Source organism: Pristiophorus japonicus, chromosome 3, assembly GCF_044704955.1.
Source record: "Pristiophorus japonicus isolate sPriJap1 chromosome 3, sPriJap1.hap1, whole genome shotgun sequence".
Classification (NCBI taxonomy): domain Eukaryota; kingdom Metazoa; phylum Chordata; class Chondrichthyes; family Pristiophoridae; genus Pristiophorus; species Pristiophorus japonicus.
In genome coordinates this window covers 219,682,130-219,705,004 of record NC_091979.1, presented here as the reverse complement: position 1 = coordinate 219,705,004, position 22,875 = coordinate 219,682,130, and the positions used below count along the sequence as shown (strand labels likewise).

Below are 22,875 nucleotides of genomic sequence, written 5' to 3'. Positions count from 1 at the left end.
CTCAACCATGGCTAACAAGGGAAATTATGGATAGTGTTAAATCCAAGGAAGAAGCATATAAATTGGCCAGAAAAACCAGCAAACCTGAGGACTGGGAGAAATTTAGAATTCAGCAGAGGAGGACTAAGGGTTTAATTAAAAGGAGGAAAATAGAGTATGAGAGGAAGCTTGCCGGGAACATAAAAAATGACTGCAAAAGCTTTTATAGATATGTGAAGAGAAAAAGATTAGTGAAGACAAATGTAGGTCCCTTGCAGTCGGATTCAGGTGCATTTATAATGGGGAATAAAGAAATGGCAGACCAATTGAACAAATACTTTTGTCTGTCTTCACGAAGGAAGACACAAATAACCTTCCGGAGGTACTAGGGGACCGAGGGTCTAGTGACAAGGAGGAACTGAAGGATATCCTTATTAGGCGGGAAATTGTTTTGGGGAAATTGATGGGATTGAAGGCTGATAAATCCCTGGGGCCTGATAGTCTGCATCCCAGAGTACTTAAAGAAGTGGCCCTAGAAATAGTGGATACATTGGTGATCATTTTCCAACAGTCTATCGACTGTGGATCAGTTCCTATGGACTGGAGGGTAGCTAACGTAATACCATTTTTTGAAAAAGGAGGGAGAGAGAAAACAGATAATTATAGACCGGTTAGCCTGACATCAGTAGTGGGGAAAATGTTGGAATCAATCATTAAGGATGAAATAGCAGCGCATTTGAAAAGCAGTGACTGGATCAGTCCAAGTCAGCATGGATTTGTGAAAGGGAAATCATGCCTGACGAATCTTCTGGAGTTTTTTGAGGATGTAACTAGCAGAGTGGACAAGGGAGAACCAGTGGATGTGGCATATTTGGACTTTTAAAAGGCTTTTGACAAGATCCCACACAAGGGATTGGTGTGCAAAATCAAAGCAATGGGGGTAATGTACTGACGTGGATAGAGAACTGGTTGGCAGATAGGAGGCAGCGAGTCGGGATAACCGGATCCTTTTCAGAATGGCAGGCAGTGACTAGTGGAGTGCCGCAGGGCTCAGTGCTGGGACCCTAACTCTTTACAATATACATCAATGATTTGGATGAAGGAATTGTGTGTATTATCTCCAAGTTTGCAGATGACACTAAACTGGGTAGAGGTGTGAGCTGTGACGAGGACGCTTAGAGGCTGCAGGTTGACTTGGACAGGTTAGCTGAATGGGCAAATGCTTGGCAGATGCAGTATAATGTGGATAAATGTGAGGTTATCCTCTTTGGGGGAAAAAACACGAAGGCAGAATATTATCTGAATGGTGGCAGATTAGGAAAAGGGGAGGTGCAACGAGACCTGGGTATCATGGTTCATCAGTCATTGAAAGTGGCAAGCAGATGCAACAGGCGGTGAAGAAGGCAAATGGTGTGTTAGCCTTCATAGCTAGGGGATTTGAGTATCAGAGCAGGGAGATCTTAATGCAGTTTTACAGGGCCTTGCTGAGACCTCACCTGGAATATTGTGTTCATTTTTGGTCTCCTAATTTGAGGATGTTCTTGCTATTGAGAGAGTGCAGCGAAGGTTCACCAGACTGATTCCAGGGATGGCTGGACTGACATATGAGGAGAGACTGGATCAACTGGGCCTTTATACACTGGAGTTTAGAAGGATGAGAGGGGATCGCCTAGAAACATATAAGATTCTGACGGGATTGGACAAGTTAAATGCGGGAAGAATGTTCCCGATGTTGGGGAAGTCCAGAACCAGGGGACACAGGATAAGGGGTCGGCCATTTAGGACTGAGATGAGTAGAAACTTCTTGACTCAGAGAGTTGTTAACCTGTGGAATTCCCTGCCGCAGAGAGTTGTTGATGCCAGTTCATTGGATATATTCAAGAGAGAGTTAGATATAGCCCTTACAGCTAAAGGGATCAAGGAGTATGGAGAGAAAGGGGTACTGAGGGAATGATCAGCCATGATCTTATTGAATGGTGGTGCAGGCTCGAAGAGCCGAATAGCCTACTCCTGCACCTATTTTCTATGTTTCTGTGTAGATCAGATACACATGTAGATAGGGTATACATGTAGATCGGGTACACGCGTGGATCAGATACATGCGTAGATCAGATACATATGTAGATCGGGTACATGCGTAGATCAGATACATGCGTAGATCGGGTACACATGTAGATCAGATACAAGCTTAAATTGGGTACAAGCGTAGATCAGATTCATGCATAGATCAGGTACATGCCTAGATCGGGTACACGCGTAGATCAGATACACATGTAGATCAGCTACAAGTGTAGACCGGGTACAAGCATAGATCGGGTACATGCGTAGATCGGGTAGACGCGTAGATCAGATAAACGCGTAGATCGGGTATACATGTAGATCGGGTACACGAGTAGATCAAGTATACGCGTAAATCAGATACACGCATACATCGGGTACACGTGTAGATCGGGTACAAGTGTAGATCAGGTACATGCCTAGATCGGGTACACGTGTAACTACTCATAGATCAAATAGACGCGTAGATTTGGTACACGTGTAGATCGGGAGCATGCGCAGATTGAGTACACATGTAGATCGGGTACAAGCGTAGATCGGGTACACAGGTACATCAGATACAAATGTAGATCTGGTACACGCGTAGATCGGGTACACGCATAGATCAGATACACGCTTAGATCGGGTACACGCGTAGATCAGGAACATGCATAGAACAGGTACAAGCGTAGATCGGGTCCCTGCGAGGATCAGGTACATGCTTAGATCAGATATACGCATAGATTGGGTACACTCGTACATTGGGTACACACGTAGATCAGATATATACATAGATCGGGTACACGCATAGATCGGTTACAAGCCTAGATCAGTTACACACGTAGATCGGGTATACGCGTAGATCGGGTACATGCATAGATCAGGCACAAACGTAGATCAGATACACGCGTAGATCGGGTATACATGTAGATCGGGTACACGTGTAGATCAGATACACACATAGATCGGGTACATGTGTAGACCAGGTACAAGCATAGATCAGATAAACGCATTGATCGGGTACAAGCATAAATCAGATACACGAGTAGCTCAGACTGATGCGTTGATCGGTTACACGCATAGATCAGATACACGCTTAGATTGGGTACACATGTAGATCAGATATATGCTTAGATCGGGTACACATGTAGATCCCTTACCCTCAATGACTATCTGTCCCACTTGTGACAGTGACTGTGGTTCTCATATTGGACTGTTCAGCCACCTAAGGACTCATTTTAAGAGTGGAAGCAAGTCTTCCTCGGTTCCAAGCGACTGCCTATGATGATGATGATGTAATCAGATACACGCTGTCGATCAGATACACGCGAAGGTCGGGTACATGTGTAGATCAGATCCACACGTAGGTCGGGTACACGTGTGGCTCAGATACACGCGTAGATCAGATTCACGCGTAGGTCGGGTACACGTGTAGATCAGGTACATGCGTAGTTCGGGTACAATTGTAGATTGGGTACATACGTAGATACTCGTAGATCACACACACGCATAGGTCAGGTACACGTGTAGATCGGGTACACTTGTAGATCGGGTTTCTCGCATGTCGGGGCCTCCACGCCGCTCCCTGGGCTGCACGCCGCTCCTTTTATGGCCCCGACCTGCCGCTGATGGTTTCTCACAGGTCGGGGCCATAAAAGGAGCGGCGTGCGGCCATGGGCAGCGTGGCAGTGTACCACTACAAGGTACAGCGCGAGCTGGTGCAGGAGGGCAACGGCAGCGAAGAGTGACATCAGCAAGGTCCAGGTCGGTGATTGGAGCGTGGGCAGATGCAGCAGGAGCGGTGAGAGGGGCGAAGGAGCTGTGAGAGACTGTAGAGGGATGTGATCGGAGACCAGGGGAGGCGTGAGTTCGGAGCCAGGTGCGGAGGGGCAGCATAAGCCAGCCCACACTGCGATGTGTATGCACACTAGGTCCATGCAGCAGAGCAGATCTCCAGTTGTCTTGGGTAATCCTTGCCACTGGACCAAGACCTAGCTCTGTCAAGCCCATGTGGTGGCTGGTGTGCAACGGCCACCACACGATAAAAAAATCCACGCACAGGCATCTTCCACCCTTCAAGATGTAGTTCTGGACCTAGAGTATTAGGTTCTTCATTGAAATACACACATAAATCAGATACAGGTGTACATTGGGTACACGTGTAGATCAGGTACACGCATAGATCGGTTACACGTGTAGATCAGAGGCACGCACAGATCAGATACACGAGTAACTTGGGTACACACGTAGAGCAGATAATGCATAGATTGGGTACTCACATAGATCAGGTAAATGAGTAGATCGGGTACACGCGTAGATCAGGTACATGCATAGATCGGGTACTCGCATAGATCAGATAAACGCATAGGTCGGGTACACGCATAGATCGGGTACACGAGTAGATCAAGTACATGCATAGATCTGGTACTCGTATAGATCAGATACACGCATAGATCGGGTACATGCATAGATCGGGTACACGAGTAGATTGGGTACATGCATAGATTAGATTCACGTGTAGATCTCTTACATGCCTAGATCGGGCACGCATATAGATTGGGTAGACGTGTAATTCGGCTACACACGTAGATCGGGTACACGGTTAGATCGGGTACACTTGAAGGATGGGTACTTGCATAGATCAGGCAGATGCATAGATCAGGTACATTTAGAACGGATACAACAGTACAATGTTTACATCAATACGTTACTGGCAGAATAACGTATAGATGAAAATCTATAGATGCTAAATATGTACATACCGTGAAACCAAGGTGCAATGGAATTGCTGTTCCTCTCTAAGCCTGCACACAGAGCTATTTGCTCTTCTCTGAACCATCTAATGATCATGTCATGGGATACTGGCCGGACTGGACGTTCCCAAGTCTTGTCACTGCGGGAAAGAGAAAATTCAGTTAAAATTTATTTGAGCTCCTTAAAGAAATAACTGAGTAAGTTTGAGGCAATCACATTTATTAAAATATTCTTTCCTAGGATATGGGTGTTGCTGGCCAAGCCAGCATTTATTGCCCATCCCTAATTGCCCCTGAGAATGTGCTGGTGACGTGCCTGCTTGAACCGTTGCTGTTCGTGTGGTGAAGGTGCTCCCTCAGTGCTGTTGGGGAGGGAGTTCCAAGAATTTGACCAAGTGACGATGAAGGAACGGCGATATACTCCCAAGTCAGAATGGTGTGTGACTTGGAGGGGAACTTGCAGGTGGTAGTGTTCCCATGTGCCTGCTTCCTTTGTCCTTCTAGGTGGTGGAGATCGCGGGTTTGGGAGATGCTGTCGAAGAAGCCTTGGCGAGTTGCTAAAGTGCATCTTGTAGATGGTACACATTGCAGCCATGGTGGAGGGAGAAAATATTTAAGGTGGTGGATGGGGTGCCGATCAAGTGGGCTGCACTCATCCAGCCAAGTGGAAAGTATTCCATCACACTCATGACTTGTGTCTTGTAGATGATGGAAAGGCTTTGGGGAGTCAGGAGGTGAGACACTCACCGCAGGATACCCAGCCTCTGACCTGCTCTTGTTGCCACAGTATTTATGTGGGTGGTCCAGTTAAGTTTCTGGTCAATGGTGACCACCAGGATGTTGATGGTGGGGGATTCGGTGATGGTAATGCCATTGAATGTCAAGGGGCGGTGGTTAGACTCTCTTTTGTTGGAGATAGTCATTGCTGGGCAATGTGTGGCACAAGTGTTACTAAACATTTATCAGCTCAAACCTGAATGTTGCATAGGTCTTGCTGTATGCAGGCATGGACGGCTTCATTATCTGGGAAGTTGTGAATGGAACTGACACTGTGCAATCATCAGTAACATCCCCACTTCTGACCTTATAATGGAGGGAAGAACATTGATAAAGCAGCTGAAGCTGGTTGAGCCTAGTACACTGTCCTGAGGAACTCCTGCAGTGATGTCTTGGAGCTAAGATGATTGACCTCCAACAACCACAACCATCTTCCTTTCTGCTGGGTATGACTCCAGGCCGTGGAGCATTTTCCTTCTGTTTCCTATTGACTTCAATTTTACTCGGGCTCCTTGTTGCCACATTCGGTCAAATGCTGCCTTGATGTCAAGGGCATTCACTCTCACCTCAATTCTGCAATTCAGATTCTTTGTCCATGTTTTTACCAAGGTTGTAATGAGGTCTGGATCTGAGTGGTCCTGATGGAACCCAAACTGGACATCGGTGGACAGGTTATTGGTGAGAAAGTGCCGCTTGATAGCACTGTTGATGACACCTTCCATCACATTGTTGAGTGACAGAGGTGTCGGTACAGTGAGCTGTATAAGAACATAAGAACATAACAAATAGGAGCAGGAGTAGGCAATTTGGCCCCTCGAGCCCGCTCCGCCATTCAATAAGATCATGGCTGATCTTGTCATGGACTCAGCTCCACTTCCCTGCATAGATTTACAACCCTCTGAGGGAAGAAAATTCTCCTCATCTCACTTTTAAATGGGCGGCCCCTTATTCTAAGATTATGGGCTAGAACCCCCACTTTGTTTGCATGCTTAACTCCCACTTAACGCCCATTTTACCGCTGAAATGACGTAGAACGCCCATATATCGCCCATTTTGGCACAAAATGGAAACTGACTGGCATTTTTAGGAACCTTATCGCCGAGCGTTACTTTCCCCATGAGCTCAATGCCGGGAAAAAATATTACCGCCTGCCCACTTTTTTTGGGCGGAATCAGCAGAATGGGTGAAATCAACGGCCATAATATCACCCAGCATTAATTTCCGCACTGATTTAATCCCGAGATTCAATAATATCGCCCGCCCACTTTTTTTTGTCGTAAAGAGCATATTTATCGAAACTAGCGGTCTTGAGATAGCACCAGTGTCAATTTCACCACCTCATACACATATCACCCACAATATTGCTCGCCCAAAAAAAACGCCCAGAAAAAGTGGAACTAACTGGAACTAATCACAGCATTATGGACGCCATGTTCTACATCACATGTCACATCCTTTAAAAAGCTGCTGTGCTTCAACCTCGGTGGAGTTTGGATGTACTCTGCAGGTCGTTGGAGTTGAAATGAACAACTCTACAAACATCTTGACCATACTGTGACCGATTGGAATTGAATAGGTGTCTTCGTCGGGACATTCCTTGTTTGTGACCAATCGGTGGAAAACAGAGAGCTATTGCAATGGGACCTGTCCTTTCTCACCCTCTCTTGGTGACCAATTACATGCAACAGACTCGAGGTCGCCGAAGGTACGCTCCACAGCATTATGTGCCCAATGTAAGATGTGCCAGACTGATGAGGAGGACCAGACGTTACACCCCCCGCAAGTACAGGGAGAAGTATTCTTACCTCGACTTGCCTGACACCACCTGCCTTCAGAGATTGCACTTCCACAAAGAGGTTATCACTGAGGTATGCCAGTTGATAAGGGCAGATCTGCAGCCTGCCAGCACCATCAGTACTGCACTGTCCGTCGAAGTCAAAGTCACCGCGGCACTGTCGTTTTACGCCTCGGGTTCTTTTCAGGCTACAGCTGGAGACATCTGCGGACTTTACATAGAAACTTAAAAACAAAGAAAATAGGTGCAGGAGTAGGCCATTCGGCCCTTCGAGCCTGCATCACTAATCAATAAGATCATGGCTGATCATTGACCTCAGTACCCCGTTCCTGCTTTCTCTCCATACCCCTTGATCTCTTTAGCCATAAGAGCCATATCTAACTCCCTCTTGAATATATCCAACGAACTGGCCTCAACAACTCTCTGCGGTAGGGAATTCCACAGGTTAACAACTCTCTGAGTGAAGAAGTTTCTCCTCATCTCCGTCCTAAATGGCTTACCCCTTATCCTTAGACTGTGTCCCCTGGTTCTGGACTTCCCCAACATCGGGAACATTCTTCCTGCATCTAACCTATCAGAATTTTATATGTTTCTATGAGATCCCCTTTTATCCTTCTAAACTCCAGTGAATAAAGGCCCAGTTGATCCAGTCTCTCCTCATATGTCAGTCCAGCCATCCCGGGAATCAGTCCAGTGAACCTTCGTTGCACTCCCTCAATAGCAAGAACGTCTTTCCTCAGATTGGGAGACCAAAACTGAATACAATATTCCAGGTGAGGCCTCACCAAGGCCCTATAAAACTGCAGTAAGACCTCCCTGCTCCTATACTCAAATCCCCTAGTTATGAAGGCCAACATACCATTTGCCTTTTCCATCACCTGCTGTACCTGCATGCCAACTTTCAATGACTGATGTACCATGACACCGAGGTCTCGTTGCACCTTCCCTTTTCCTAATCTGCCGCCATTCAGATAATATTCTGCCTTCATGTTTTTACCCCCAAGTGGATAACCTCACATTTATCCACATTATACTGCATCTGTCATGCACTTGCCCACTCACCTAACCTGTCCAAGTCACCCTGCAGCCTCTTAGCATCCTCCTCACAGCTCACACCGCCACCCAGTTTAGTGTCATCTGCAAACTTGGAGATATTACACTCAATTCCTTCATCCAAATCATTAATGTATATTGTAAATGGCTGGGGTCCCAGCACTGAGCCCTGTGGCACCCCACTAGTCACTGCCTGCCATTCTGAAAAGGATCCGTTTATCCCGACTCTCTGCTTCCCGTCTGTCAACCAGTTCTCTATCCATGTCAGTACATTACCCCCAATACCATGTGCTTTAGTTTTACACACCAATCTCTTGTGTGGGACCATGTCAAAAGCTTTTTGGAAGTCCAAATACACCACATCTATTGGTTCTCCCTTGTCCACTCTACTAGTCAGATCCTCAAAAAATTCCAGAAGATTTATCAAGCATGATTTCCCTTTCATAAATCCATGTTGACTTGCTTTCCAAATGCGCTGCTATTTCATCTTTAATAATTGATTCCAACATTTTCCCCACTCCTGATGTCAGGCTAACCAGTCTATAATTACCCGTTTTCTCTCTCCCTCCTTTTTTAAAAAATGGTGTTACATTAGCTGATCCAGAGTCGATAGACTGTTGGAAAATGATCACCAATTCATCCTCTATTTCTATGGCCACTTCCTTAAGTACTCTGGGATGCAGACTATCAGGCCCCGGGATTTATCGGTCTTCAATCCCATCAAATTCCCGAACACAATTTCCCACCTAATAAGCATATCCTTCAGGTCCTCCTTCTCACTAGACCCTCGGTCCCCTAGTACTTCCGGAAGGTTATTTGTGTCTTCCTTCGTGAAGACAGAACCAAAGTATTTGTTCAATTAGTCTGCCATTTCTTTGTTCCCCATTATAAATTCACCTGAAACTGATTGCAAGGGACCTACATTTGTCTTCACTAATCTTTTTCTCTTCACATAGCTATAGAAGCTTTTGCAGTCAGTTTTTATGTTCCCAGCAAGCTTCCTCTCATACTCTATTTTCCCCCTCCTAATTAAACCCTTTGTCCTCCTCTGCTGAATTCTAAATTTCTCCCAGTCCTCAGGTTTGCTTCTTTTTCTGGCCAATTTATATGCCTCTTCCTTGGATTTAACATATCCTTAATTTCCCTTGTTAGCCACAGTTGAGTCACCTTCGCCGTTTTATTTTTACTCCAGACAGGGATGTACAATTGTTGAAGTTCATCCATGTGATCTTTAAATATTTGCCATTGCCTATCCACCGTCAACCCTTTAAGTATCATTTGCCAGTCTATTCCAGCCAATTCACGCCTCATACCATCGAAGTTACCTTTCCTTAAGTTCAGGACCCTAGTCTCTGAATTAACTGTGTCACTCTCCTTCTTAATAAGGAATTCTACCATATTATGGTCACTCTTCCCCAAGGGGCCTCACACAACAAGATTGCTAATTTGCCCTTTCTCATTACACATCGCCCAGTCTAGGATGGCCAGCCCTCTAGTCGGTTCCTCGCCATATTGGTCCAGAAAACCCTAATACACTCCAGGAAATCCTCCTCCATCGTATTGCTGCCAGTTTGGTTAGTCCAATCTATATGTAAATTAAAGTCGCCCATGATAACTGCTGTACCTTTATTGCGCGCATCCCTAATTTCTTGTTTGATGCTGTCCCCAACCTCACTACTACTGTTTGGTGGTCTGTACACAACTCCACGAGCGTTTTCTGCCCTTTGGTATTCCGCAGCTCCACCCATACAGATTCCACATCATCCAAGCTAATGTCCTTCCTTACTATTGCGTTAATTTCCTCTTTAACCAGCAACACTACCCCACCTCCGTTTCCTTTCTGTCTATCCTTCCTGAATGTTAATTACCCCTAGATGGTGAGTTCCCAGCCTTGGTCACCCTGGAGCCATGTCTCCTTGATGTCAATTATATCATATTCATTAACTGCTGCCTGTGCAGTTAATTCGTCCACCTTAGTACGAATACTCCTTGCATTGAGGCACAGAGCCTTCAGGCTTGTCTTTTTAACACACTTTGCCCTTTTAGAATTTTGCTGTGTTGTGGCCCTTTTTGATTTTTGCCTTCTCAGCATGCCACACATCGCTGCGTTCGACAGTTCACTGAAGCCCTGTATGCACACAGGCGGGACTTGATCAGCTTCCCTATGACCAGGGAGGCACAGAGTGAGAGGACTCTAGGTTTCTCCAGAATTGCAAACTTCCCCAAGGTGCAGGGCGCAATAGACTGTATGCACATCGCGATGCGGGCACCTTTTCAGTATGCAGAGGTTTTTAGGAACCGCAAGGGATTCCACTCCCTGAATATCTAACAGGTTGTCGACCATCAGCAAACTATACTGGCAGTGAATGCTCAATTTCCGGCCAGCATCCATGATGCTCACATCCTGCATATATATGACTTGTTTGACAATCAGCCACAAGGTCAATGCTGGATGCTTGGTGACAAAGGATATGACCTCGCCACCTGGCTGATGACACCCCTGTGTGACACCCACATCGAAGCCGAGAGGCGATACAATGAGAGCCACAGAGCGACAGAGCAACTCGCAATTTCGTGGAGAAAACCATTGGAATGCTGAAGCAGCACTTCAGATGCCTGGACCACTCAGGAGCCGAGCTCTAATACCATCCTGAGCAGGTAGCTCAATTCATGGTGGTGTGCTCCATGCTGCACAACTTGGCTATCAGGAGGGGACAAGGATTGCCTGATGAATCTGACAGTCCACCTTACCAGAGAGAGGAAGAGGAGGATGAGGAAGCAGACGCTGACATTGGCCCAGACAATCAGGCTGAGGCTGAAGCCATGCCCCCGCCCCTCTGTGGACAGCATGAAAGGGCCCATGGTGGCATGATAGCAGCAAGAGCCTTACGTCAGGAACTCATCAATGATCGCTTTGCCTGAAGTGTTATTTCCAAGGCTGGCACATTGCTGGGTGTGCAGGTCATACATCAATGGTGGGCATCATCTTGGTGACAGTTAAAGTTTAAGTTGATTGAAGTTAAGTGCAATTATACTCTTTGATGTTGAGGAATCACCAGTGTGTAATGGTGCAACTATCTAAGCCAATGTGCTGCAAGATTTTGTTAAATAAAAAACATTTAAACCGAACATTAGTCTGAAATCATCAGTATTTCTATACAAACCAAACGTTCCCCCCACCCCACCCTCCCCGCTTCTCCTCCCGACTTCTACCCCTTCCCCTTCCCCACCTGACTCCAAGCCACCTGGCCGAGGAGCTCCTCAGGTGATGCTTCATTTGGGGGGGGGGGGGGTGATGGCCGAAACGCTGATTGGACGGATACGGGAGAGGACAGTCTCGAGGTCGGAATGTGCTCCGAGCCAGTAGCAAGATATTACCGTTGCTCCTGGCTCTCATGTGTCATTGGCAATGGGGGTGCGGCACCTTGGGGTGCAGTTCCGTGCTCCGGGACCACTGGGAGCCCTCTGCCACCAGTGTTCCTGGCTACCAGCTCCAGGGCCTCCTCCATCCCTTCCATGTTATATCTTATTTGTTGGATAAAAACTCGGTGTCAACTATGTTCTTGGTGCTTAGTAGGCTTTTTGCTGCTGGTGAATCTCCCTCGTGCCTCCCACAACAGCCACACAAGCAAACACTACAGCTGCACACGCTTTCAGTGCCTCTGAGCTCCCTCTCTCTCTGTCTCCTCTTCTGAAATGTCATGATGACCCTTGACCTCCTGAATCGTGGGAATCGAGTGTTGCCATGCCGTTGCTAATGACTGCGACACTTTACAGCAGAAGGTCAAAAAAATTTTATGCTAAGACCCAATTGATATCGCTCGCAGTAATGCCCATTTTCAAAAATGGAGTCTAGGTGCTTTGAGATTGGGCGCGAAGCCGGCGATCTGAAAACCCTTTTTTATCGCCCAAAAGTGGAAGTTCTAGCCCCCTGTCCCCTAGTTTTAGTTTCTCCTATGAGTGGAAATATTCTCTCTGCATCCACCTTGTTGAGCCCCCTCATTATCTTATCGGTTTCAATAAGATAATTTCTCATTCTTCTGAACTCCAATGTGTATAGGCCCAACCTACTCAACCTATCTTCATCAGTCAACCCCCTCATCTCCAGAATCAACCTAGTGAACCTTTTCTGAACAGCCTCCAATGCAAGTATATCCGTCCTTAAACACGGAGACCAAAACTGTACGCAGTACTCCAGGTGTGGCTTCACCAATACACTGTACAGTTGTAGCAGGACTTCTCTGCTTTTATACTCTATCCCCCCTTGCAATAAAGGCCATTATTCCATTTGCCTTCCTGATTACTTGCTGTACCTGCATACTAACTTTTTGTGATTCATGCACAAGGACCTCCAGGTCTCTGTACTGCAGCACTTTGCAATTTCCCTCCATTTAAATTAACATTTGCTTCTATTATTTCTGCTTCACATTTTCCCACATTATACTCCATCTGCCAAATTTTTGCCCACTCACTTAGCCTGTCTTTATCCCTTTGCAGATGTTTTGTGTCCTCCTCACAATTTGCTTTCCCACTCATCTTTGTATCATCAGCAAACTTGGCTACATTACACTCGGTCCCTTCATCCAAGTCATTAAAATAGCTTGTAAATAGTTGAGGACCCAGCAGGAGATCCCTGCGGCACCCCACTAGTCACTGTTTGCCAACCGTAAAATGATCCATTTGTCCCGGCTCTCTGTTTTCTGTTAGTTAGCCAATGCTCTATCCATGCTAATATATTATCCCAACGCCATGAGCTTTTATCTTGTGCAGCAACCTCTTATATGGCACCTTATCGAATGTCTTCTGGAAATCCAAATACACCACATCCAATGGTTCCCCCTTATCCACCCTGCTTGTTACATCCTCAAAGAACTCCAGCAAATTTGTCAAACATGATTTCCCTTTAAGTGGATCGGTGCAGCGAGCTGTGTGACAGTGGATCCATGCAGTGAGCTGTGTGACAGTGGATCTGTGCAGTGAGCAGTGTGACAGTGGATCTGTGCAGTGAGCTGTGTGACAGTGGATCCATGCAGTGAGCTGTGTGACAGTGGATCCATGCAGTGAGCAGTGTGACAGTGGATCCATGCAGTGCGCTGTGTGACAGTGGATCTGTGCAGTGAGCTGTGTGACAGTGGATCTGTGCAGTGAGCTGTGTGACAGTGGATCTGTGCAGTGAGCAGTGTGACAGTGGATCTGTGCAGTGAGCAGTGTGACAGTGGATCCATGCAGTGAGCAGTGTGGAAAGAGGATCTGTGCAGTGAGCAGTGTGACAGTGGATCCATGCAGTAAGCAGTGTGACAGTGGATCCATGCAGTAAGCAGTGTGACAGAGGATCTGTGCAGTGAGCAGTGTGACAGTGGATATGTGCAGTGAGCAGTGTGGCAGTGGATCCATGCAATGAGCAGTGTGACAGTGGATCCATGCAGTGAGCAGTGTGACAGTGGATCCATGCAGTGAGCAACGTGACAGTGGATCCATGCAATGAGCAGTGTGACAGTGGATCCATGCAGTGAGCTGTGTGTCAGTGGATCCATGCAGTGAGCAGTGTGGAAAGAGGATCTGTGCAGTGAGCAGTGTGACAGTGGATCCATGCAGTAAGCAGTGTGACAGTGGGTCCATGCAGTAAGCAGTGTGACAGCGGATCTGTGCAGTGAGCAGTGTGACAGTGGATCTGTGCAGTGAGCAGTGTGACAGTGGATCCTTGCAGTGAGCAGTGTGACAGTGGATTCATGCAGTGAGCAGTGTGACAGTAGATCCATGCAGTGAGCAGTGTGACAGTGGATCTGTGCAGTGAGCAGTGTGACAGTGGATCCATGCAATGAGCAGTGTGACAGTGGATCCATGCAATGAGCAGTGTGACAGTGGATTCATGCAGTGAGCTGTGTGACAGTGGATCTGTGCAATGAGCAGTGTGTCAGTGGATCCAATGCAGTGAGCAGTGTGGCAGTGGATCTGTGCAGTGAGCAGTATGACAGTGGATCCATGCAGTGAGCTGTGTGACAGTGGATCTGTGCAGTGAGCAGTGTGACAGTGGACCAGTGCAGTGAGCTGTGTGACAGTGGATCCATGCAGTGAGCTGTGTGACAGTGGATCAGTGCAGTGAGCTGTGTGACAGTGGATCCATGCAATGAGCAGTGTGACAGTGGATTCATGCAGTGAGCTGTGTGACAGTGGATCTGTGCAATGAGCAGTGTGTCAGTGGATCCATGCAGTGAGCAGTGTGGCAGTGGATCTGTGCAGTGAGCAGTATGACAGTGGATCCATGCAGTGAGCTGTGTGACAGTGGATCTGTGCAGTGAGCAGTATGACAGTGGATCCATGCAGTGAGCTGTGTGACAGTGGGTCCATGCAGTGAGCAGTGTGACAGTGGATTCATGCAGTGAGCAGTGTGACAGTAGATCCATGCAGTGAGCAGTGTGACAGTGGATCTGTGCAGTGAGCAGTGTGACAGTGGATCCATGCAATGAGCAGTGTGACAGTGGATTCATGCAGTGAGCTGTGTGACAGTGGATCTGTGCAATGAGCAGTGTGTCAGTGGATCCATGCAGTGAGCAGTGTGGCAGTGGATCTGTGCAGTGAGCAGTATGACAGTGGATCCATGCAGTGAGCTGTGTGACAGTGGATCTGTGCAGTGAGCTGTGTGACAGTGGATCTGTGCAGTGAGCAGTGTGACAGTGGATCAGTGCAGTGAGCTGTGTGACAGTGGATCCATGCAGTGAGCTGTATGACAGTAGATCGCTGCAGTGAGCTGTGTGACAGTGGATCCATGCAATGAGCAGTGTGACAGTGGATCCATGCAGTGAGCTGTGTGACAATGGATCAGTGCAGTGAGCTGTGTGACAGTGGATCCATGCAGTGAGCAGTGTGACAGTGGATCCATGCAGTGAGCTGTGTGACAGTGGATCAGTGCAGTGGGCTGTGTGACAGTGGATCCATGCAGTGAGCTGTGTGACAGTGGATCAGTGCAGTGAGCTGTGTGATAGTGGGTCCATGCAGTGAGCAGTGTGACAGTGGATCCATGCAGTGAGCTGTGTGACAGTGGATCGGTGCAGTGGGCAGTGTGACAGTGGATCCACGCAGTGAGCTGTGTGACAGTGGATCTGTGCAGTGAGCTGTGTGACAGTGGATCCATGCAATGAGCAGTGTGACAGTGGATCCATGCAGTGAGCTGTGTGACAGTGGATCCACGCAGTGAGCTGTGTGACAGTGGATCTGTGCAGTGAGCTGTGTGACAGTGGATCCATGCAATGAGCAGTGTGACAGTGGATCCATGCAGTGAGCTGTGTGACAGTGGATCCACGCAGTGAGCTGTGTGACAGTGGATCTGTGCAGTGAGCTGTGTCACATTGGAACCATGCAATGAGCTGTGTGACAGTGGAGTTGATGTAGTGAGCTCTGAGACAGTGGATCTGTGCAATGAGCTGTGATATACTGACTTGCTGGCGATGGCGGTCTTTGGCTCCTGGAATTTGTCGATTCTGATGTTCTGGAACAGTGTACTAAGTCCAGCTACCTTCCCTTTCTCAATGGCACGAAGAGATTGGCGATGATATTCATCCCGGGCCCGACGTGCTTTGCGAGTCCGGTCCTCATCAGCAGCTTTGGACCTCCGCACTGAAACCACAGAATAAAGTAAGATATTTGAAAGCATTGGGCCAGATTTTTCTGGATCTCACAGCATGCCCTGATAGTTCGACTTGTTCCTGCACGTTTAGATTTAACATTTTTTGCCCTGCAAGATGCTGAAGGTTCGAGCTGATAACAGAGCAGCGAGGAAACAGGGTATCTGGGACCCAGACAACAATGGGTTAAACAGGATATCTCCTTAATCAGTGAGATTGAAGTATTGAGAAATAAGCAGAGGCAGGACTGAGAATGATGGTGAATTCAAGTGGATCATTTCAATGTCAAATCAGGTACAGATAGAGAATAAAGAGAGGGAAAGAAAGTTTGAATTAAGAGAGAGAGAAAAAAGAGAATGGAAATATAAAATTACATTTTTAAAATTATCAAAAACAATTCACAGCCTGAGGGAATGAGACTTTTAATTGTTCCCTTTCTGGGCCAGAGAGATTGATTGGCATTGTTAACAGCAACTTGCGGTGATTCGCAATTCACAGGGAAACACTTCCTCGCTACAAGTTGCTGCCGATTTGTTCATTAATAATGGTGTATGTCGTTCACACACTGTTATTTGTTCATCATAATCTGTCCCTGTTATGTATGCAACACCTTGTAACCAGTGCAAAAACTTCTATAAATATGTGAAGAGGAAAAGATTAGTAAAGACAAAAGTAGGTCCCTTGCAGTCGGATTCAGGTGAATTTATAATGGGGAACAAAGAAATGGCAGACCAATTGAACCAATACTTCGGTTCTGTCTTCACGAAGGAAGATGCAAATAACCTTCCGAAGATACTAGGGGACAGTGAGTCTAGTGAGAAGGAGGAATTGAAGGATATCCATATAAAGCTGGAAATTGTGTTAGGGAAATTGATGGGATTGAAGGCCGATAAATCCCCGGGGCCTGATAGTCTGCATCCCAGAGTGCTCAAGGAAGTGACCCTAGAAATAATGGATGCATTGGTGATCATTTTCCAACAGTCTATCGATTCTGGATCAGTTCCCATGGACTGGAGGGTAGCTAATGTAACACCATTTTTTAAAAAAGGAGTGAGAGAGAAAATGGGTAATTATAGACCGGTTAGCTTGACATCAGTAGTGGGGAAAATGTTGGAATTGATCATGAAGGATGAAATAACAGCGCATTTGGAAAGCGGTGACAGGATTGGACCAAATCAGCATGGATTTATGAAAGGGAAATCATGCTTGACGAGTCTTCTGGAATTTTTTGAGGATGTAACTAGTAGAGTGGACAAGGGAGAACCAGTGGATGTGGTGTATTTGGACTTTCAGAAGGCTTTTGACAAGGTCCCACACAAGAGATTGTTGTGCAAAATCAAAGCTCATGGTATTGGGGGTAATATACTGACGTGGATAGGGAACTGGTTGGCAGACAGGAAGCAGAGAGTCGGAATAAACGGGTCCTTTTCAGAATGGCAGGCAGTGACTAGTGGAGTGCCGCAGGGCTCAGTGCTGGGTCCCCAGCTCTTTACAATATACATTAACGATTTGGATGAAGGAATTGAGTGTAATATCTCCAAGTTTGCAGATGACACTAAATTGGGTGGCGGTGTGAGCTGTGAGGAGGACGCTAAGAGGCTGCAGGGTGACTTGGACAGGTTAGAGTGAGTGGGCAAATGCATGGCAGATGCAGTATAATGTGGATAAATATGAGATTATCCATTTTGGGGGCAAAAACGCGAAGGCAGAATATTATCTGAATGGCGGCAGACTAGGAAAAGGGGAGATGCAATGAGACCTGGGTGTCATGGTTCATCAGTCATTGAAAGTGGGCACGCAGTTACAGCAGGCGATAAAGAAGGACAATGGTATGTTGGCCTTCATAGCTGGGGATTTGAATACAAAAGCAGGAAGGTCTTACTGCAGTTGTACAGGGCCTTAGTGAGGCCTCACCTGGAATATCGTGTTCAGGTTTGGTCTCCTAGTCTGAGGAAGGATGTTCTTGCTATTGAGGGAGTGCAGCGAAGGTTCACCAGATTAATTCCAGGGATGGCTGGGCTGTCATATGAGGAGAGACTGGATCAACTGGGCATTTATTCACTGGAGTTTAGAAGGATGAGAAGGGATCTCATAGAAACATATAAGATTCTGACGGGACTGGATAGGTTAGGTGCAGGAAGAATGTTCCCGATATTGGGGAAGTCCAGAACCAGGGAACATAGTCTTAGGATAAGGGGTAGGCCATTTAGGACTGAGATGAGGAGAAACTTCTTCACTCAGAGAGTTGTTAACCTGTGGAATTCCCTGCTGCAGAGAGTTGTTGATGCCAATTCACTGGATATATTCAAGAGGGAGTTAGATATGACTCTTACGGTTAAGGGGATCAAGGGGTATGGAGAGAAAGCAGTAAAGGGGTACTGAAGGAATGATCAGCCATGATCTTATTGAATTGTGGTGCAAGCTCGAAGGGCTGAATGGCCTACTCCTGCACCTATTTTCTGTGTTTCTATGTTTCTATATTCTACCGCCACCAGAGGGCACATCTGTTGGAGTCCAAAAGGATTCCAGCATCCCTTGGGAGCATTGCATATAAGCAGGCCTCCCATGCTGTGCCAGCACTCTGGAGTCAGAATAAAGATACTAAAGTCACACTTACTCAAGTCTACAGTACTGAGTCACATGCTTTATTTGAGACTTAACAACTGGCGACGAGCAATTGATAATGAACCATCATGCAAAAATGCAGAAAACTGTTGGTATCCTGGAGAAATTCTCAGAAGGTGGTGATTGGGAAGCCTTCATGGAGCGACTCGACCAATACTTCGTGGCCAATAAGCTGGAAGGGAATGAGAACGCTGCCAAACAAAGGGCGATCCTCCTCACCATCTGCAGGGCAACAACCTATGACCTCATGAAGAATCTTCTTGCTCTGGTGAAACCAACAACCAAATCGTATGAAGAACTGTGTACACTGGTCCGGGAGCACCTAAATCCAAAGGAGAGCGTTCTGGTAGCAAGCTATCGATTTTATGCATGTCAACTGTCTGAAGGCCAGGAAGTGGCAAGCCACATCGGCGAACTAAGGCGCCTTGCAGGACATTGCAAATTCGGTGGATTCCTGGAGCAAATGCTAAGAGATTTTTTTGTGCTTGGCAGTGGCCACGAGGTTATCCTTCGCAAACTATTGACTGTTGAAACACCGAACCTGAGCAAAACCATAACGATAGCCCAGGCATTTATAGAAACATAGAAAACATCAAAAATAAGTCCAGTAGTAGGCCATTCAGCCCTTTGAGCCTGCACCACCATTCAATAAGATCATGGCTGATCATTCCCTCAGTACCCCTTTCCTGCTTTCTCTCCATATCCCTTGATCCCTTTAGCCGTAAGGGCCATATCTAACTCCCTCTTGAATATATCCAATGAACTGGCCTCAACAACTCTCTGTGGTAAGGAATTCCACAGGTTAACAACTGTCTGAGTGAAGAAGTTTCTCCTCATCTCAGTCCTAAATGGCCTACCCCTTATCCTAAGACTGTGTCCCCTGGTTCTGGACTTCACCATCATCGGGAACATTCTTCCCGCACCTAACCTGTCCAGTCCCGTCAGAATCTTATAAGTTTCTATGAGATCCCCTCTCATCCTTCTAAACTCCAGTGTATAAAGGCCCAGTTTATCCAGTCTCTCCTCATATGTCAGTCCCGCCATGGGAATCAGTCTGGTGAACCTTCGCTGCACTCTCTCAATAGCAAGAACGTCCTTTTTCAGATTATGAGACAAAAACTGAACGCAATATTCCAGGTGAGGCCTCACCAAGGCCCTGTACAACTGCAGTAAGACCTCCCTGCTCCTATACTCAAATCCGCTAGCTATGAAGGCCAACATACCATTTGCCTTCTTCACCGCCTGCTGTTCCTGCATACCAACTTTCAATGACTGATAACCATGACACCCAGGTCTCATTGCACCTTCCCTTTTCCTAGTCTGCCGCCATTCAGATAATATTCTGCCTTCGTGTTTTTGCCCACAAAGTGGATAACCTCACATTTATCCACATTATACTGCATCTGCCATGCATTTGCCCACTCACCTAATCTGTCCAAGTCATCCTGCAGCCTCTTAGCGTCCTCCTCACAGCTCACACCGTCATCCAGTTTTGTGTCATCTGCAAACTTGGAGATATTACACTCAATTCCTTCATCTAAATCATTAATGTATATTGTAAAGAGCTGGGGTCACAGCACTGAGCCTGCGGCACCCCACTAGTCACTGCCTGCCATTCTGAAAAGGACCCGTTTATTCCAACTCTCTGCTTCCTGTCTGCCAACCAGTTCTCTAACCACGTCAGTACATTACCCCCAATACCATGTGCTTTGATTTTGCACACCAATCTCTTGTGTGGGACCTTGTCAAAAACCTTTTGCAAGTCCAAATACTCCACATCCACTGGTTCTCCCTTGTCCACTCAACTAGTTACATCATCAAAAAATTCCAGAAGATTTGTCAAGCATGATTTCCCCTTCATAAATCCATGTTGACTTGGACCGATCCTCTCACTGCTTTCCAAATACGCAGCTATTTCATCTTTAATAATTGATTCCAACATTTTCCCCGCTACTGATGTCAGGCTAACCGGTCTATAATTACCCGTTTTCTCTCCCTCATTTTTTAAAAAGTGGTGTTACATTAGCTACCCTCCAGTCCATAGGAACTGATCCAGAGTCGATAGACTGTTGGAAAATGATCACCAATGCATCCACTATTTCTATGGCCACTTCCTTAAGTACTCTGGGATGCAGACTATCAGGCCCCGAGCATTTATCAGCCTTCAATCCCATCAATTTCCCGAACACAATTATGTCCACCAGAGATAACACCAAACAAATTTTGCAGCATAAAGATGCATCAACAAGTATTGTGCACAAATTATCATCGTTTTCAGGCAGGAATGCATATGGCAGAACATACACGCCTGTAGTTGCACGACCTCAGATGACTCAGAGTCCACCATCAAGTGTGAATGCGAGGCAATTAACACCTTGTTGGCGCTGCGGAGGTGATCATCGAGTCCATCAATGCTGCTTCAAACACTATGCGTGCAAAGGCTGTGGAACAATGGGACACCTCCAGATAATGTGCAGACGAGCTGCAAGCCCTGCAAACCACCACATTGCCGAGGAAGACTGATCCATGGCGGATCAAACTGAACTAGAAACTTGAACCGAGGAGGCAGAAGTGTATGGGGCACACACCTTCACCACGAAATTTTCACTGATCATGTTAAAAGTTGAACTGAATGGAATTCCAGTATCCATGGAATTGGACACGGGAACGAGTCAGTCTATCATGAGCAAAAATGCCTTCGAGAGGCTGTGGTGCAACAAGGTACAAAGGCCCAAGCTGAGCCCTATTCATACCCAAGCTGAGAACTTACACTAAAGAGCTGATCCCTGTAATTGGCAGTGCAACAGTAAAAGTCTCCTATGATGGAGCGGTGCACGAAATACCACTATGGATTGTACCAGGAGATGGCCCCACACTGTTCGGCAGAAGCTGGCTGGGAAGGATCCTCTGGAACTGGGACGACATCCGAGCGCTTTCGTCCATCGATGATGCCTCATATGTCCAGGTTTTGAGCAAGTTTCCGTCGTTGTTTGAGCCAGGCATCGGAAATTTCTCTGGGGTGAAGGTGCAGATCTACTTGGTTCCAGGTACACGACCCATCCACCACAAGACACGTGCGGTGCCATACATGATGAGAGAGTAAGTGGAGATCGAGTTGGACAGGCTGCAACGAGAGGGCATCATTGCGCCGGTTGAGTTCAATGAGTGGGCCAGTCCGATTATTCCGGTTCTCAAGGGCTATGGCACGGTCAGACTTTGTGGGGACCATAAAGTAACGATTAACCGTTTTTCGCTGCAGGACCAGTACCCATTACCCAAGGCAGATGACCTATTTGCGAAGCTGGCAGGAGGAAAGATGTTCACCAAGTTGGACCTGACCTTGGCCTACATGATGCAGGAGCTGGCGGAATCTTCGAAAGGCCTCACCTGCATCAACATGCACAAAGGTCTGTTCATCTACAATAGATGCCCGTTTGGGATTCGATCGGCCGCGGCCATTTTTCAAAGGAACATAGAGGGTCTGCTAAAGTCGGTTCCGCACACCGTGGTTTTCTAGGACGACATATTGATCACAAGTCGGAACATCATCGAGCACTTGAAGAACCTGGAAGAGGTTCTAAGTCAGCTAGATCATGTGGGACTCAGGTTGAAATGCTCAAAGTGTGTTTTCCTGGCGCCGGAGGTCGAGTTCTTAGGGAGAAGAATTGCGGCAGAAGGCATCAAACCCACCAACGCCAAGACGGAGGCCATCAAGAACGCGCCGAGACCACAAAGCGTGATGGAGCTGCAGTCAATCCTGGGACTCCTCAATTATTTTGGTAGTTTCCTACCCGGGTTAAGCACCTTGCTAGAACCTCTACATGTGTTGCTACGCAAGGGAGATGACTGGGTATGGGGGAAATCACAAGAGACTGCTTTTGAGAAAGCCAGAAATCTGTTATGTTCCAACAAACTGTTTGTTCTGTATGACCCATGTAAACGTTTAGTGCTCGCTTGCGATGCGTCTTCGTACAGGGTCGGGTGTGTGTTGCAACAAGGGAATAGTACAACCGGTCGCTTATGCGTCCAGGAGTTTGTCCAAGGCCGAAAGGGCCTACAGCATGATTCAAAAAGCTCTGGCATGAGTTAACGGGGTGAAAAAAATGCGGCAGTATCTGTTTGGGCTTAAGTTTGAGTTAGAAACTGACCATAAGCCGCTCATATCGCTATTCTCAGAGAGCAAAGGTATTAATACCAATGCCTCTGCTCGCATCCAAAGATGGGCGCTCACGCT

The 22,875-nt window shown here is 46.8% G+C and overlaps 1 protein-coding gene across 1 annotated transcript in view; it reads right to left on the bottom strand.

Moving 5' to 3' along the window:
• The window catches only part of LOC139255231 (SH2 domain-containing protein 4B-like), a 168,090-nt gene that overhangs the window by 50,858 nt on the left and 94,357 nt on the right, over window positions 1-22,875 (bottom strand). The window contains exons 6-9 of the mRNA XM_070873892.1: window positions 15,839-16,008; window positions 11,712-11,747; window positions 6,486-6,490; window positions 4,779-4,909 (exon numbers count right to left, since the gene is read on the bottom strand). Coding sequence (XP_070729993.1) covers window positions 4,779-4,909; window positions 6,486-6,490; window positions 11,712-11,747; window positions 15,839-16,008 — 342 coding nt within the window. The remainder of the gene's footprint in view (window positions 1-4,778; window positions 4,910-6,485; window positions 6,491-11,711; window positions 11,748-15,838; window positions 16,009-22,875) is intronic.